This window comes from Brassica napus, chromosome C4, assembly GCF_020379485.1.
Source record: "Brassica napus cultivar Da-Ae chromosome C4, Da-Ae, whole genome shotgun sequence".
In the NCBI taxonomy this organism is placed as follows: domain Eukaryota; kingdom Viridiplantae; phylum Streptophyta; class Magnoliopsida; order Brassicales; family Brassicaceae; genus Brassica; species Brassica napus.
Genome location: NC_063447.1, coordinates 36596453 through 36613522, shown reverse-complemented (window position 1 = coordinate 36613522; position 17070 = coordinate 36596453). Strand labels below are relative to the sequence as shown.

General features: G+C 35.6%; 3 protein-coding genes across 5 annotated transcripts; 1 reads left to right on the top strand and 2 right to left on the bottom strand.

Annotated features, from left to right (window-relative positions):
• Positions 1-348: 348 nt before the first annotated feature.
• BNAC04G26480D (methyltransferase ptaI) lies at positions 349-2374 on the bottom strand. Its single transcript, XM_013862420.3, has 3 exons — positions 2058-2374; positions 765-1391; positions 349-675 (listed from the first exon to the last, which is right to left on the bottom strand). The coding sequence occupies exons 1-3, from the start codon at positions 2205-2207 to the stop codon at positions 451-453; spliced, it is 1002 nt and encodes a 333-aa protein (XP_013717874.2). The 5' UTR covers positions 2208-2374; the 3' UTR covers positions 349-450.
• Positions 2375-9861: 7487 nt separating this feature from the next.
• Positions 9862-12521, top strand: LOC106421659 (cyclin-dependent kinase B1-1). Of its 2 annotated transcripts, XM_048754900.1 has the most exons (4): positions 9862-10596; positions 10697-10766; positions 11932-12070; positions 12213-12521. In XM_048754900.1, exons 1-4 carry the CDS (start codon positions 9984-9986, stop codon positions 12303-12305), a joined length of 915 nt encoding a protein of 304 aa, XP_048610857.1. In that variant the 5' UTR covers positions 9862-9983; the 3' UTR covers positions 12306-12521. The 2 variants fall into 2 exon arrangements, with proteins under 2 accessions (XP_048610857.1, XP_013717949.1); XM_013862495.2 differs by lacking the exons at positions 11932-12070; positions 12213-12521 and adding an exon at positions 11739-11835.
• Positions 12522-12624: 103 nt separating this feature from the next.
• On the bottom strand, positions 12625-15223 carry LOC106421658. 2 transcript variants are annotated; one of them, XM_013862492.3, is made up of 9 exons: positions 15089-15223; positions 14778-15008; positions 14375-14522; positions 14151-14301; positions 13924-14049; positions 13766-13846; positions 13485-13677; positions 13133-13403; positions 12625-13065 (listed from the first exon to the last, which is right to left on the bottom strand). In XM_013862492.3, the coding sequence occupies exons 2-9, from the start codon at positions 14970-14972 to the stop codon at positions 12827-12829; spliced, it is 1404 nt and encodes a 467-aa protein (XP_013717946.1). In that variant the 5' UTR covers positions 14973-15008; positions 15089-15223; the 3' UTR covers positions 12625-12826. The 2 variants fall into 2 exon arrangements, with proteins under 2 accessions (XP_013717946.1, XP_048610855.1); XM_048754898.1 differs by having other exon boundaries at positions 15139-15157.
• Positions 15224-17070: the final 1847 nt, after the last annotated feature.

Sequence of the window (17070 nt, the reverse complement as noted above, 5' to 3'; positions counted from 1 at the left end):
TATCTAGCATGGTCCATCTAACGTTAGTAATTAATTTTCTTCCAAACATCCAAATCCAGTAATTTTTTTTTTTTTTGAAAAACCATAACTTGGAGTGTCCGAAAGCACAGAAAACAATAATATGTGGCCTCTTATATAAATACCAACAATAAATAGTAACTCTCAGCCAATACAAAAGTGTCTTAAGTATTTTGGTAATAAAAACTATTTTACCAAAAATTACAAAAACTATGTTGCACAAATCCAGTAATTTTGACAGGCATATTCCTACAATTCTCAAGTCTATCATATTCCAGGTTTGTGCAAGATCCAACGGCGTTGAAGTTATTGATAGCTAAAACATAAACATTAGTTAATTACTTTCTCAAATGGTTTATTAATAATTTATTTAAACCCCTTATCTATTGAAATATTACCAAAATACTGACGATGATTCAAATTTTAACTAATTTACAAATACTTATGTTTATAACAAGAGGTAGTGCATATTTTTTCTCTAGCATGCCTCATCTTCACTTGTATTTTTTTTTTTTCTTCACTTGTATTTTGTTTCTTAATTTGTCTGTTTTCTTCATCAGATGGTTGTCGCCTTTCTTGTTTTCTCCCAACCTCCGTTTGGTGCAAGAGATCTTCGTTACCATCTTTAGACACTTGTTCCGATTCACATTTCACTTCCTGCTCAAAAGACAATTAACAACAAGCTAATAAGTATCACTAATTGCTATTTAAATGTGAAAAACCTAATTAACATATTGGATGGGTACCTTTATTTTCCCAACAATCATATGAGCCTTGTAGAAAACATCATTAACTTGGTTTTCATCACCCCAAGCCTCCTCAAACTTGTTTATTAGATCTTCATTGACAAGCTCCACTCCTTGCTCCTTGGCCTTCATCGCTGGCTGCCATGATCTCAAGAATCCTATAAACCCTTTAAGCGAAAGCTTATGCGGAATATCTAGCCTAACAGGCTTCCCTTCAGACCCCATCCCTATGCTCTCAAAAGGAAACGGCAGCGTTTTATAACTATCGAATGCCAAATTCATAATAGGAGTTCTAAAAGGAAGAGTAGAGTCCACAAGGATCTTCATTATGGGATCGATCTCGGAGGAGATAACGATATCGTTGTAGACCCAAATGGCTATTAGGCCTCCTTCCTTGCGAAGAACACGTTTTGCAACGTTGTAAAATGTGGTTGTGTCGAAAAAATGGACAGCCTGTGCAGCAACTATGAGGTCCACAGAGTTTTCTCCTCCGAGGAGAGCGACCATTTCGTCTTCTGCCATATGTTTTGGAGTGTGATGGTAGCTGATTCTTGAGTGTTTGACTGCTCGTTTAAGTTGTGCCTCATTTATATCGGTAGCCACCACGTTCTCGTAATGCTCAACAAGCTGTAAAATATAGAAAGTTCTTGATATTTGTCAAAAAAAGTTCTCGAAATTGTCAAAGATTAGTTTTTGTTATATAGTAATAAAAATCACCAGACTAGCATGACAAATTTTCTAACTATATCAACTAAACTGTTCTTGTTTTTCTTCTACATATTCACAAAATAAACTCATCAACCAGAAACCAAATGAGTAAAATATATATATCGATTTCTTTTCTCTTCTTCAGTTTTGCCTTTAACATTTTCTCCCAAATCTGCATAAGCTCATTTGCAATAAGTTCTAATCAATGAAAAAGATTGTATCTTTATATTATATATCTTCTTAAAAGTAGAATTTTTATTCAATAATATATTCTAGTCACACAAATAAATTAAATTATATAATATAATAAAATAAAAAACCCATGCAAGAGCCCGAAGAACAACAATCAGTGTGCGGCACTAAATTTGACTTACCTCTTGGATAATGAACATGAAACAGTAAAAGAGCCTCCTAAGTGAACTAGTTACCTTGTTGCTGGATTTATCAGCCTATTCTATCGCAAATCATACATATACTAACTCGATCATATAGTACGGAAGGTTTCAGTTTTTTTCGAAGTCTTGAGAGAAGATATAAATCTTTTAAAACAAAAAAAAACAAGAAGATAATAATGAGAAGGATTACGCCAATAGCAGCCTGACCGCTACCAGTGCCGACATCCCAAGCAAACTTGTGGTCTTGTGTCCGTGCGGCTATCTTCTTATACCAATCCATTGGGTATCTCGGCCTTGCATCGAGATAAGCTTCAGCTTCTTTCTCTGATAAGGCAGCCATTTTATTTTCCTTATCTCTCGTTTTCTTTTCTTGCTTTGAATATCTATCTGAATTATCCGCAGCTTCTTTATACAACTCTCTTGTTAATGAAAAGGGTTGAAAGAAGTCAAACTTGGCGTGAGGTAAAGTCTTTTCAGTTTATGTTTGCTTTTGGTTCGAGATCTTTGAATACAGTATAGTGTTGAAATCTCAAAATGCATGCATGTTACACGAAATGATATAGAAAATGATTAATCAGTGAATTGGATTTATCTACCTGCCTAGAATTGTATTAATGATTTGATCACATGCATGCGTCCATGCCTTGTAAATTCATTCAATAAGAAAGAAAAAAACAAACAAAACTCATCTTGTTTTTGTACTTCGATAATTAATACGAAGAATGTGTATTTTTAGACGCATTTGATCACTTGAACAATTCTTCCAGCTTTCCTCCACTACCATTTATTGTTGAGAAAATTGTAAGAAGACTCCAAAAACCTAAAATCAAAGGGACAATACAAAAACTACCACACACGTTCTCTTTAATTTTGACATTTTAATCCTGGGAAAAGGAACGAATTACACGTGTAAAGTAAAACTTGCGAATCAGGTTTTCGTTTTGAGTGAAGTTGCTATAATGGACGGCGATTTTGACGGAGAACATTCAGCTTCAAATGCAACCAGGGCTTCAGGTAGCAAAAGAAGATTTGGTGACCATGAAAATGGCATCTCCGGGTCAAAGAAGGTTAAGCTTTTGATGATTTTCATCTCTTATATCCTTTGGAATATGGTAATGATGATTTGGTGAGACATTTTGTTTGTTTGTCATTTCAGTGTTGTACTGAATGTGTTGCAGTAGTTTCGTCAATCAGCGAGAGGTTCCTTTGATGCTTATTGAAAGAGTGTTTTGCTTTCTCATGTAACCTCTTTATTTCTCTGTGGGCAGTCTTGAGGAAATTAAAGAAGAGCTTGCTTCATGTCGAGCATTGGTCTCTGGCAGTCTTGACCATTAGATTGTCGCTAAACATTGTTTTTTTTTACATTTGCATGTATAGTTAGCTAGCTATCCGTGATCTGAAAGCTCAACTCAAGCCAGAGTTAGAGAAGGTATACAATCCTCCCCCAAATGTTTTATCATTTTGGAGTAAGCTAGTTGTTGAATCAACTTGGACTCTTCTAGGCATACATAAGTAAGTGCTGTTCCTTGATATGTTATTCATGTAGAGGGAAACTTTTCTCCTTGTATAACCTTTTTTTCCTGGCCTCTGGTTGCAGCCAACAGATGGGGATACAGTGTTGAGATAAGCTTGGAGAAAGCTTGAGAGTCAAGCTACCTATTCCTAGTTGGTTTATGATCTTAAGAGATAAGGATCATATTATTTGTGTGTTACAATTAGGAATAGGAAATATAAAGTCTCTATATAAGGCAAACTCGAGTAATGGCATTAGTCACGAGTTGTGTGATTGAGAATCTTAGTTTTTTGAGTAATTTTTCTAAGACATTAATAAAGAGCGTTCTTTATAAATCTCATTCTTGAATTCTATATTTGGTATCAGAGCAAACAAATTGAAAATTGACGGCAGAGAACGAAGGCTGATGTCAAAGAAGAAACAGATACTCCCGCGAAGGGGGTGGGTCCGTCCTCGATCAAATTCCCCATGTTAAGCTCTTCAAATTACATTGTGTGGGCGATGCGTATGAAGATAGCCCTCAAGGTCAACAAGGTATGGGAAACCATAGACCCCGGAAGCAAACACGAGGAGAAGAACAATATGGCTACTGCTTTACTCTTCCAGTCCATACCTGAGGCCCTAATGCTTCAGGTAGGTGATCTCGACACGGCTAAAGCAGTATGGGAAGCAATCAAGGCGCGGCACGTTGGAGCTGAGAGAGTTCGAGAAGCACGATTACAGACGTTGATGGCTGAATTCGATAGACTTAAGATGAAGGAAGGAGATACAATTGATACCTCGGCAAGTTATCCGAGATTTCGTCCAAATCCGCTTCCCTTGAAGAAATTATAGAAGAACCTAAACTCGTCAAGAAATTTTTGAAGAGTTTACCAAGGAAAAAGTACATCCATATCGTCGCATCTCTTGAACAAGTATTGGATTTAAATACAACAAGCTTCGAAGACATTGTTGGTAGGCTAAAAACTTACGAGGAGAGGATATGTGAAGAGGAAGAAGAGCATCCTGATGATCCTGCGTAATGTATACAAACTCCGATTCACAACATGAATATTCGCACGGCGGTGGAAGAGGTCGAGGAGGAAGAGGCCGATCAGGCTGGAGAGGACGAGTTAGAGGAAGATTTGGTGGCTTTTATCAACAGAGAGATGCATACAAACAAGGGCAAGAGAGAGGAACAACTCACATCACGTGTTTTAGATGCAACAAGCTTGGACACTTTGCAGTCGATTGTCCCGACAGATTATTAAAGCTTCAAGAAACCATTGAAAAGAAAGACGAAGATACAGAGGAAGCTGATAACTTGATGGTACATGAAGTTGTTTACCTTAACGAACAGAAGGTCAAACCGAATTTGTTCGAGATAGAACAAGATATGATCAACTTGTGGTATCTAGATAATGGGGCAAGTAATCATATGAGTGGGAATCGTTCTTTCTTCAAGGATCTTGATAAAGGAGTCACAGGGAAGGTTCGGTTCGGAGACGATTCAGGAATTGACATTAAGGGAAGAGGATCCATACTTTTCAGACTAAAGGGAGGTGAGAAGAAGTTACTGAACAATGTGTACTACATCCCTGGTTTGAGAAGCAATATCGTGAGCTTAGGACAAGCCACTGAAGCAGGATGTGAGGTCAATATGAAAGACGAGACATTGAAGCTATTCGACCGTTCAGGACAACTAATGATCGAGAGCACGAGGTTGAGAAATAGACTCTATAAAGTTGTTCTACAGGCCGACACCATTCAATACTTGCAGTTGACAGCTTCTTCAGAATCGTCGAAGTTGCATGCTCGCTTGGGCCATGTCAATACAGAAACAATGAAGCTGATGATCAATAAGGAGTTAGTCGATGGCATGCCTAAAATCACAGTCGAGAAAGAAACCTGCGTTTCATGCTTTCTGGGCAAGCAAACAAGACGATCTTTCCCACAGTCAACTTCGTACAGAGCCAAACACCCTCTCGAGCTAGTCCATGGTGATCTCTGTGGCCCCATTACGCCTGCTACACCAGGCCAAAAATGATATGTTCTCGTCTTGATAGATGATTACACTCGGTATATGTGGACTGTCCTACTCAAAGAAAAGAGCGAAGCAACGAAAACATCCGTGAAAACATTGAGGACAGATAGAGGTGGGGAGTTTCATTCCCACGAGTTCAAGATATTTTGCGATAAGCATGGAATCAATAGGCATTTAACGGCCCCATATTCACCGCAGCAGAACGGGGTCGTTGAAAGACGCAATCGTACACTGATGGAGATGACGAGAAGCATGTTGAAACATATGAAAATGCCAAATTCGATGTGGGGAGAGGCAGTGAGACATGCTACTTATTTAATCAACAGGATTGTGACACGATCCCTGGTTGATAAAACGCCTTATGAAGCTTTGCGAGATCGAAAGCCAAACCTTGGCCATATTAGGGTCTTTGGTTGTGTATGTTACGCAAGAACGGAAGCAGCTGGGAGAAAGAAGCTCGATGACCGCTCCAGAACCTTGGTACACTTAGGAACAAAGCCGGGCTATAAGGCCTATCGGCTCCTGGATCCCACAAGTAAAAAGATAGTCGTGAGCCGTGATGTTATATTTGATGAAGAGAAGGAGTGGAACTGGAATGCGACGAGAAAAACAGAGGATAGCAGTAGTGGTTCATTCAACATTGATATAAGAAGCATCGAGGATGTACCTTCGGTCCAAGCAATAAGCGATGATGAAGATAACAACGAGGAAGATCACCAAAGTGAAGAAGAAGAGAATGTACAACATGGAAACAATGAAGAACCACTAAGGAGATCGACCCGAGTAAGCACAAAGCCATCCTATTTAGATGATTACATTCTTTTTGCTGAGTTTGAAAGCGAGAGACTATTGATGGTAATCAACAATGAACCATGGGATTTCAAAGAGGCGAGAGAGATAAAAGTGTGGGTTGATGCTTGTATGGAGGAGATACGTTCGATCGAGAAGAACAATACTTGGATACTTGTTGAGTTACCTATAGGTTTGAAGTGAGTGTTTAAAATCAAGAGGAACGCTCATGGGAGTATTAGTAAATACAAAGCGCGCTTGGTAGCAAAAGGCTATGTTCAAAGACATGGAGTTGATTATGAGGAAGTGTTTGCACCGGTGGCTCGCATTGAAACCATTAGATTGGTAATAGCTATTGCAGCATCAAAAGGCTGGGAAATACATCACTTAGATGTAAAAACAGCGTTTCTACGGAGAATTGAAAGAATAGTCTATGTTGGTCCACTACAAGAAAACACCGGGATTCCGACGACAAATATCGTATACAAGTATTCGAAGTAAAGGGAGAGGAAGATAAAGTATACAAACTACGAAAGGCTTTATACGGTTTGAGGCAGACTCCACGAGCATGGAACATCAAACTTAATAAGATTCTTAAGGATCTTGGCTTTACACGGTTCGCAAAGGAGGCCTCCCTTTTCCGGAAAGGAGATACACGGGGTTTGTTGTTAGTATGCGTCTATGTTGACGATTTGCTCGTACCGGTACTTCACTACAGTGCATTGTCGAGTTCGAGAGAGAGATGACTACCAAGTTCGAGATGAGCGATCTAGGGATGTTGACGTACTATTTAGGAATCAAAGTGCACCAACTTGCGCAAGGCATTGTCTTGACACAAGATAGGTACGCACGGAAGGTACGTGAAGAAGCCAGTATGCATGCGTGCAATCTTGCTCATGTGCCGATGGAATTTAATGTCAAATTGTCTAAAGCTCCGCAAGAAGCCAGCATCAATCTTGAGTCGGAGTTTGTATACATTAACTTCGCGGGATCATCAGGATGCTCTTCTTCCTCTTCATACAGACGTCCATGACGAGCAGCAACTAGGATCTACTCCTTCTGGTCCATCACTGGCATATCTCGAGGTAAATCAAGTGTAATTCTTGTCTCATTTTGTTAACTTCTGTATTCGTTACTATATATTTCATTTTTTTTTTTGGTTTCTTAAATTGAGGGCAGCAACTGCGCGGATCGCAGAGTTGAATGAGTATCAGAAATTAAGTGGAGTTGAAGGCGATGGCGAAGGAAATGGAGGATAACCGCAACGTGTGCAAGGTGATTCTTGAAAAATTCCCAGACTTGGTTCCTCCACCACCTGCACCAGAGGCTGACAATGAGCTGAAATAAATATATGTTGTCCTTTTTCCTTATATATTATATAGTTTTGTTGGTAACTTAAGAATCTATCTATGTAGAAAAACGTTAGAATCATTTCAAATGTTTTTTCTGGTAACCGCATGATTAATATCCTTAATTTTTGTAACATATTCAAATTAGTTAAGCGTAGTATTTTTTTCTAAGCTTCTCCCAGTAATCACAAAACATTTTGTATATATTTTTAGAAAACGTAGTATGTTTAAGGTTCAAGTACAATTATAAAAAGTATAATTTTCTAATTATAAACAAGAAGAGGCTTCACTTTGCATATTATAATTGGGAAAGAGAAATTCAGTGGCGGGTGCATAAGTTTCAAGATGTCAGGTTCCAGTGGACAAAAAGAAGTGCAAATAAAGTGGCAGATAGACTAGCAAAGCGGCTTGAGGATGGAAATGATTTCATGTTTTATTTTTATGTACCGCAATTTTTGAATTTGTTGTTACATGAGGATCATATACATTCAAGCTAAATCAATAATATAGATGTTATAATAAAAAAAAGTATAATTTTTTTTAATGAAAATCATCAAATAGTTAGTGAAAACATTGGAAATATTTAATTGATCATACAGGTCTTTCCTCATGCAACTATACAAAACATTTGATAATTTTTATTTATTTTAATATATAAAAAGTTATTACATTAAGTAATGTTGTAAAATTATAGAATTTAATAACAAAAAGAAGAGAACTATACAATTATACAATTTTTACATGATGTATGTCTCAGAAGAAAAAGACCTTGTAAAATGATTTGGATACAAAAACATTGGTATTGAATTATAACTCTAAGATTTAGTTTGTAAATTTTTTTAATGTAGATGTATGTGATTTAGCGGTAACAAAAAAAAAAAAAATTCTTACAGTAAATGATTTTTAAAAACAACTTACTAAATCAAACTGGACGGTAATATTCATTTGTTTATTTACTAAACACGTTTGCCTCGGAATAGGGCTGACCAAATAAACCGAACCCGAAAACCCAAACCGAATCCGATCCCAAAAAAATGAATCCGAACCGATCCGAATCCGACATAAATATCGAATGAGTCTTGTTTTATGGTATTTCGGGTTATGGGTATTATCCGAACTAAACCCGAACCTAAATGGATACCCGATAGAACCCGAAACATACAAAATTTCCAAAAAGAACTTGTACCAAACATGATTTCAATTCCTAATATGTATTCAAAATATATTAAACATCTAAAATAATAATCTATTATATGAAAATTGATGGTTGAAGGTGGCGGTTGAAGTTTCTAGATTTTGGTTTTGTTTTCATTGAATAATGTTTTCATTTCATGAGAACTTGGTTTTCGTTTTATGCTTTCATTTATTTGGTTTTCTTTTGATCAATAACTATGTTTATCTTTCACTTGATTTTGAATGATCACATTTGATGTTCATCTCTTTTTTTTGAACCGATTTTATTTATGTTTTGATTACAAAATAGGTACAAATCAAGTATTTTAAAACCGAAGAACCGATTTTACTTACTTTTTGGTTACAAAGTAAATATAAATCAGGTACATTTAAACTGAAGAATCGATTGAGACCCGAACCCGAAAGTACATCGGGTTGTACCGGTTCTTTGAAGATTTACTAACCCGACCCGAACCCGATAGAACCCGAACCGGTTCCGAACCGAATTTTCATATAATCCGAATGGGGCTGATTTTTATAAACCCGAAAAACCGAAACCCGATTAGATTAAACCGAAACTCGATTGGGACCCCGAATGTTCATGTCTACCTCAGATGAAAATTGTATAGGAGAAGAAAGATAATAGAGTTACATTTTTTTTAATGAATAAGTTTTCAATTCGAAAAAAATCATCACCTTTCTTTTGAATCAGTTTTAAGAGCATCTCCATCTTCACTTCATAATTTACTCCATAAATGGAGTGGAAAATATAGTATAAACAAAAAAATAAAAGATTACTCTATAAATAGAGTGAATTTTTATTTTTATATTTTTACTCAATTTCTCACTCCATTTAAGAAGTAAATTACGAAGTAGAGATTGAGATGGCCTAATAAATGTAGCATACATCAGCTTATAACATAATTGATTTTATCAGTGCTTTATATTGTCCAGGGGTATGTTTTTCAAAAATTATGGCTATTAACTTTATAATCATTTGATTAGTTTACATTTAAACACTACATTCTCAAAGTTTACAATTCTGTCAATTAAAAAAAGGAGAAATAAATTAACTTAAGGTCATTACACTCATTTGTATGAAAGGAGAGAGTGAGAATTCAAAACTCAGAAGGAGCGGGAAAACAATCCGACGTGGCAGCATCTCCCCCAAAAGGAGCGTCTCTCTCTCTCTCTCCCATTAATACAGAGAAAAAGAACCCTAAACCACAACCATCTCTCGATCACCAGAAGAAACCAACCAACCAACAAATGGAGAAGTACGAGAAGCTAGAGAAAGTCGGCGAAGGAACCTACGGCAAAGTCTACAAAGCCGTCGAGAAATCCACCGGAAAGCTCGTCGCGCTCAAGAAAACGCGCCTCGAGATCGACGAGGAAGGCATCCCTCCCACGGCGCTCCGCGAGATCTCCCTCCTCCAGATGCTCTCCACCTCCCTCTACATCGTCCGCCTCCTCTGCGTCGAGCACGTCCTCAAGCCCCCCGCGAAGTCCAACCTCTACCTCGTCTTCGAGTACCTCGACACCGACCTCAAGAAATTCGTCGATTCGTTCCGCAAATCCGCCAACCCTAGGCCGCTCGGGGATCCCCTGATCCAGAAGCTCATGTTCCAGCTCTGCAAAGGCGTCGCGCACTGCCACAGCCACGGCGTGCTTCACCGCGATTTGAAGCCGCAGAATCTGCTTTTGCTGAAGGATAAGGAGTTGCTTAAGATCGCTGATCTGGGGCTCGGGAGGACGTTCACTGTGCCGCTTAAGGCTTATACGCATGAGATTGTTACGCTTTGGTATAGAGCTCCGGAGGTTCTTCTTGGCTCGACTCATTATTCTACTGCTGTTGATATGTGGTCTGTTGGTTGCATCTTTGGTTAGTAGTAATAGTATTCTTGATTGATTGTTTTGGATTTGACTCTATGGGATATGTGGTTTTGTGTTTGATGTTTGTTTATTTGTTTGGATTTGAATAGCTGAGATGGTTAGGAGGCAAGCTCTTTTCCCTGGTGATTCTGAGTATCAGCAACTGCTTCATATCTTCAAGTATGTTTGCCTCTTCTTTGAATGTTACCTTCCATTGGTTCTTTTGAAAGATTGTTACTTTGTGTGCATCAATGAATGATATAGCTACCTACTAATTGAAATCGAGTAGACCCTTTACTGTCCCGTTTTTCTTGATCATAGTGATTCACTCTTCAATGTTTTGCTGAATTGAATTGAGATCAATAGACCCTTTCTAGTCCAGTTTCTTTGATCATAATTATTCACTCGTGACTGTTTTTGCTGAATTGAATTAAAATCGAGTTAGACCCTTTACAGTCCAATTTTTTTTTTTGTCATAATGATTCACTCTCGAGTATTTTTGGCTGAATTGAATTGAAATCGAGTTCCCATTACAGTCTAGTTTTTCTTCATCATAATGATTCACTCTTGAATGCTTTTTGCTGAGTTGAACTGAAATCAATAGACCCTTTGTACTCCAGTTTTCTTCGATCATAAGGATTCACTCTTGAATGCTTTTTGCTGAAATAAAGCTCATTTTGGATTCGGCATTGTATCTTATGACCATTCTTGTACAGAGATTTGTAACTTCTATTGGTCCTTCTGGTTTTCTCAAAGTTGTTTAATTTCTATGCATCCTTGAATAATATATATAGCTACTAATTGAAATCACTAGACCCTTTATAGGCCAGTTCCCTTTGATCGTAATTGATTCAGTATTGAGTGATCTTTTGGTGAATTGAAGTTCTTTTTAGATTTCGCATTGTAACATATGACTATTCTTGCATAGAGATATGTATCTTCAGGTATGTTTTCAGTATTGATACTGTCTGTGTATATCAATGAATGATATAGCTAGCTACTAATTGAAATCAATAGACCCTTTGTAGTCCAGTTTCAACGATCATAATGGTGTACTCTTGAATGTTTTTTTTTTTGGATTTGGTATAAAATATTATGACTATTCTTGTGTAGAGATTAGTATCTTACAAATGGTTTTCTTGGTTCATGGAGATTGCTAGGAACACCAACTGAGGTACAAGTCGAAATCAATAGACCCGCTTGTAGTCCATTTTTCCTTGATCGTAGTGTTTGACTCTTGAATGTTTTTGCTGAAATGAAGGTCTTTTTGGATTCGGCATTGTATATTATGACTATTCTTGTATTAAGATTAGTATCTTACAAATGGTTTTCTTGGTTCATGGAGATTGCTAGGAACACCAACTGAGCAGCAATGGCCAGGTGTTTCCTCTCTGCGTGACTGGCATGCCTACCCAAAGTGGGAGCCGCAAGACTTAGCACGTGCTGTTCCTTCTCTTTCGCCTCAAGGAGTTGATCTTCTCACGGTAAATTAACTGCCTCATGAACCTAGCATATGAATATTGTTGCGAAATTTCTTCTGCTTCCTATTTTTTCTTAAGTTGTGACTCTATGTTAAATCTGTTTTTATCCATCTGACAGAGCTTTATATGTTTTAAACAAATGCAGAAAATGCTCAAGTACAATCCTGCTGAAAGAATTGCAGCAAAAACAGCACTTGATCACCCATACTTTGACAGCCTTGACAAGTCCCAGTTCTGAAGCTTCATACTTCCATACAAGAATACGACTCATCTTTGAGTGGAGAAGTTATTTGATAAAACTTGTTATCATCATCTTGGTGAATCTAAACGTTTGATTTCTGTTGCTTTCCGACACATCAGTGTCATGTTTGAATTATAGATTTGCTTTCTCAGTTCAATGTAAAACACAATGGTTTGGTAACAACGGTAAGATTCCCTAAAGATTGCTTCTTTATGTCGTCTCTATTTTTTTTTTTTTTTTGAACAACATTCTTAAGATGTTAACTTGACCCTAAGCGTAGAAAGAGGAATTGCTAAGATGTAGGGTTTCTTTTCAGTGGAAATAAAGGGTCTCTAATAAAATTATCAAACCCCAAATGTTACGTACAATGATACTAGTGTTACACAACACAAACACATGGCCAAAGTAGATTCACAACAAGCTGCTCAAAAGACACTAAGTTAAAAGATTGATTACTACACAGAATTGAAACCAAGTAGTACAGTAGAAGTAGCTAACGATGATGATGTGATGCGAGATCAGTTGGACCACACATGAACAAAACCGTGTCTGTTTCCAGTGTATATCTCATTGCGTTCTTCATCATAGAACAGAGCCGTTATGTCTTCCAAAGCTTCAGCCACAGCGTTTCTCCTCTGCTTTGAATTGGTCCCCAAACTACTACTGCTGCTCTCATCTTCTTTTGGAGGTCCACTGCTTGATGTTATCTTAGCTAAGCATTTCCCAGTCAATATATTGCTGATATTAATTGATCCCGCTGCACCATTAATATGATGAGATGTTAGTTTAAACTGTAGTAAGATGAGCTTATAATTGTGTTTTACCATTTCCTTCTATCCACTGATCTTCAGTATCAGCTTTGCAATACGAGATGATCAGATCTTGATCACTTGTTATGTAGATGTTGTTTGTGTTACAGTCCGGATGCCATAGAAGATGGTCCTCAAAGGAAGTCACCAGCTCTCCACGAAAGTTCCACACGGACACGTTCCGGTTCCTGAATGTTAGAAACAGCTGGTTCTCATAAAGAAATATGAACGCGGACGGTGTCATGAACTCTGCTCTGCTAACTTCCATTTGCTCGGCGGTTCTGACCTGCATATTGCAAATCAAAGACAAACCTTTGTTAAAGACATGTAAAACGGAAACTACGATATTGACTGGAAGCTGACTTACGTCAAGGATTTGGAGATTCTCATTCTCTTGCTTAACGAGAAGTTTCTCGTTGAATTGTTCAATGAAATCAACTTTCTTGTTTCGGTGAAGCAAATGATTGAAGGACTTGAGAACTGTGCCGTCTTCTATAGAAAGAATCTTCAAAGGAACGTGACTTGAAGCTCTCTTGAAGATCAATAACATTATCCCTGGACTGTTTCAGGAAAAGACTCAGTAGTTAAAGGTTCACATAACTAAGTCAACACAACGAAGGGGCTAAACACAAATGGAAAAAAGGTTACCTTATTTTAATTTCTTGGACATGTTTATCTGATATCGAATACAACATGGTATAGTTTTTCAGATCAAAAACCTTGTACACACTGCACAAACAGCTATAAAGCTCAAAAGAAGAAACTTGTAGTCACAAAATTTGGGTAGTGAAGGCCAGAAAAACAACCTGTCCTGTGCAGAATACGTAAGCACCTTTCCATTGACATCATCAAACTCTACAAAACCAGGCCACTTTAACGATTCTGACTCAAAAAGGGCAAACCCTGCATCTGGTTGACCTCTCAGAATATACCTAATAGTTGAAAAAACAACCAGAAAAGGCTCATTATTTCGCATAACCCAGTAAGATAAGACGCCACTAGATACACACCGATAAGGGAGAGACAAACATACTCAATTCTAGTGGATCTGCATTTCAAAGAGCTGAAATTGTCAGAAGCATAAACAGAAACAGTGATGAGGGAATCGTTGTTCTTGTTGTAGAACAAGCTCCTAATGACTTCATCTGGACTTACATTCAAAAAGCATATTCTCCTGTTCGTCTCTGCAAGAATCCAAAATGTAAAGTCTCTCAAAGCTAAATGATTTAAGCAAGTCGAACTTATGGCAAAGAATACCTCTACTGAAAGCTGCACAGACACCAGAGTGAGCAAGCGCAAAGACAATGTCCCTCGCAGCAACAATCTCAATAACTTTAGTTCTCTTCATCAAAAACGGTAACGCAACTAAACAATGTCCCTTGGGATCATGAGTATCATATTGCTCCTGAAAAAACCCAAATCAATTCAACGAAAGGAGCTTACTTTAGTACTGAATCAAGTTCATATAATCTAGGGTTTAAGAGAGAAGAAGCATATAAAGCCATTTCTAGGGTTTGTCAGAGAGATTCTCTAAAATACTGAATCAAGTTGCAAAGTTCAGAACTTGAGTAGATAATAAGCAGACCCAGAACGCAATTTCTAGGGTTTGACAGAGAGATTCTCTAAATTCCCATAAATTAGGTCGAATCACAAAGATTACCACGAGACGCATGTTGCGGAATCTCTCCTGGGCAGTGTTGATGGAGAAAGCTCGATCTTTACGAGACGAGATTTCTCTTCGTTGGAGCTTTTTAACACTGTTGACGAACCCATCGGGACGAGGTCTCTTCTTCGCGACGACTCTTCTTCCGCTGCTGCAAGGCCTAGGGCTAGCTGTAATCCGTCTTCCTTCCATCTATTAGAGTAAGGATTTTCGATTTTGTTGGAAACCCTAACGATGCAGGCAGAAGAAGAGGTTAGGAGAAGAAGCGAGAGCTGGAATCTCGAGTAGTGAGGGCTTCTACTACATACCCAGTGAAAGGTAAGAGTTTACAGATTCAGATTTGGAATTAAACTCAAACCTCTTTCCTTCAAAATCCCAAATTTCGAGCACGAACCAATCTTTTTTTTTTCTCGAGCACGAACCAATCATATAGTACAAAAATCATAATAGAATAGATGCCAAAAAAAAAAAAAGAAGTCATAATAGAATTATTTCATTAATTTTGGTAAAAAAATAATTTATTTCATTAATTATTTATTTAATAAATCTTATTTAATTATTTAGATTAACATATAAAATGTATAATTTTTTTAATAATTTTAATAATTTATAAGGATATTAATAATAAATTAGGTTTAATTGTAACGAAATTGGTTGAGAAATAATCTACCAAAATATTATTACAAATTTCAAATACTCCTTTACAAAATAATCTACCAAATTATTGTAGTTTTCTAATTTTTTCTGAACAAATTTATAATTTAAAAAAAAATATTCCAGACTCAAAATAATAATATTCCAAATTATACAAAATTTCAAAATCATAGATGCTAAAATTAATTTTGAAATGTAACAAAACCAAATTATATTGTCAAAAGAATGATAGTGTATTTTAAAATTTTTATTTAATAACAAAAAATTAAAAAAATTAATACCCATAAAATTAACTAATATATTATTTTGCATAATTTAATTTATATTTTCTAAAATCTAGAAAACAACTATATGATTGTAACCTATAATATTTGCAGAATCGATATTCTATAGTATCTTATATAAATACTTAATTTTGTAAAAACCTTATTTTGACCGAAAATAAAATTTTAAAATATTAAAATATTCTAAACTCGAAATATATTGGAAGATAATATTTATGTTTACAACTATTAATACAAATATTTTGCAGTATTTTTAATTACTTACACAATACAATATATTTACTTATAAAATCCTGCATTAATTAAAATGCTAGATGCTAAAGTATATTTTTTAAACACAACATGAAAATATAGATTAACCAAAATAAATATATTTTATATAGTATAAGTAAGTAATATTTTAATATGTATTAATGAAAACCGTAGAAATTGAAAAAGCCATATTTTGAAGGATATGTTCTATTTCTCTTGGTTCTTGGAGAATTCTAACTTTATCTCAAATCTAATATTATTTTCTAAAATTAATTTTAAATTATAATAATTTTCATAAATGTCTTAAGTTTATTATGAAAAAATAAAATTAGGAATCCTAAACCATTTATAAATATTTAAAATTTATTTATATATGTTTATAAAGCCAACTTCACCTCTTAAATACTAAATTTTAAACTATAATTAATCACTAAACGCTAAATCTAAATGTTAATGTATTTTTGATTGAATACTTTTTTGAAAAGTGTTATCTAAGCTAAAGAATTTCACGCAATTTTTCTTGATTATTTCAAATTATGAATTCACTGTACCAAACTCGAAAGATATATTAGTATGTCTTTACAATTAATAATAAAGTAAATTATGTATAAACTAAATCATTATATATTAATAATATCAAATAAGAAACCTAAATAATAAGATTATAGAGTTACACAATATATAAAACTGAAATCTAAATCAAATATTTAAAACACTTTAGTAAAAAGAGTTATACTTTTATAAAATGAAAAATACCCACACAGACATCATCTACAGTAACTTTAGTATGATTTAAAACCATCAATCGTCAAATAACTATTTTAAATAAAAATTGAAAATTTCAAACAAAAAAAAACATTTTTTAAAAAAGTAATAGAAATCCCTGCTAAATAAGGTAAACTAACAAAAAAATATAGTAAAATTATTTAAAATATATATAATCAAGATTATAAATTAGAAATCGTAAATAATTTTAAAATCCATAAAATAAAGTAAACTAACAAAACAAAAATCATTTAAAAGAATCAATGCAATATATATACAATTTTCAAAAATTAACATAAAATTAACAAACAATTATTGAAAAGATACTTAGATTT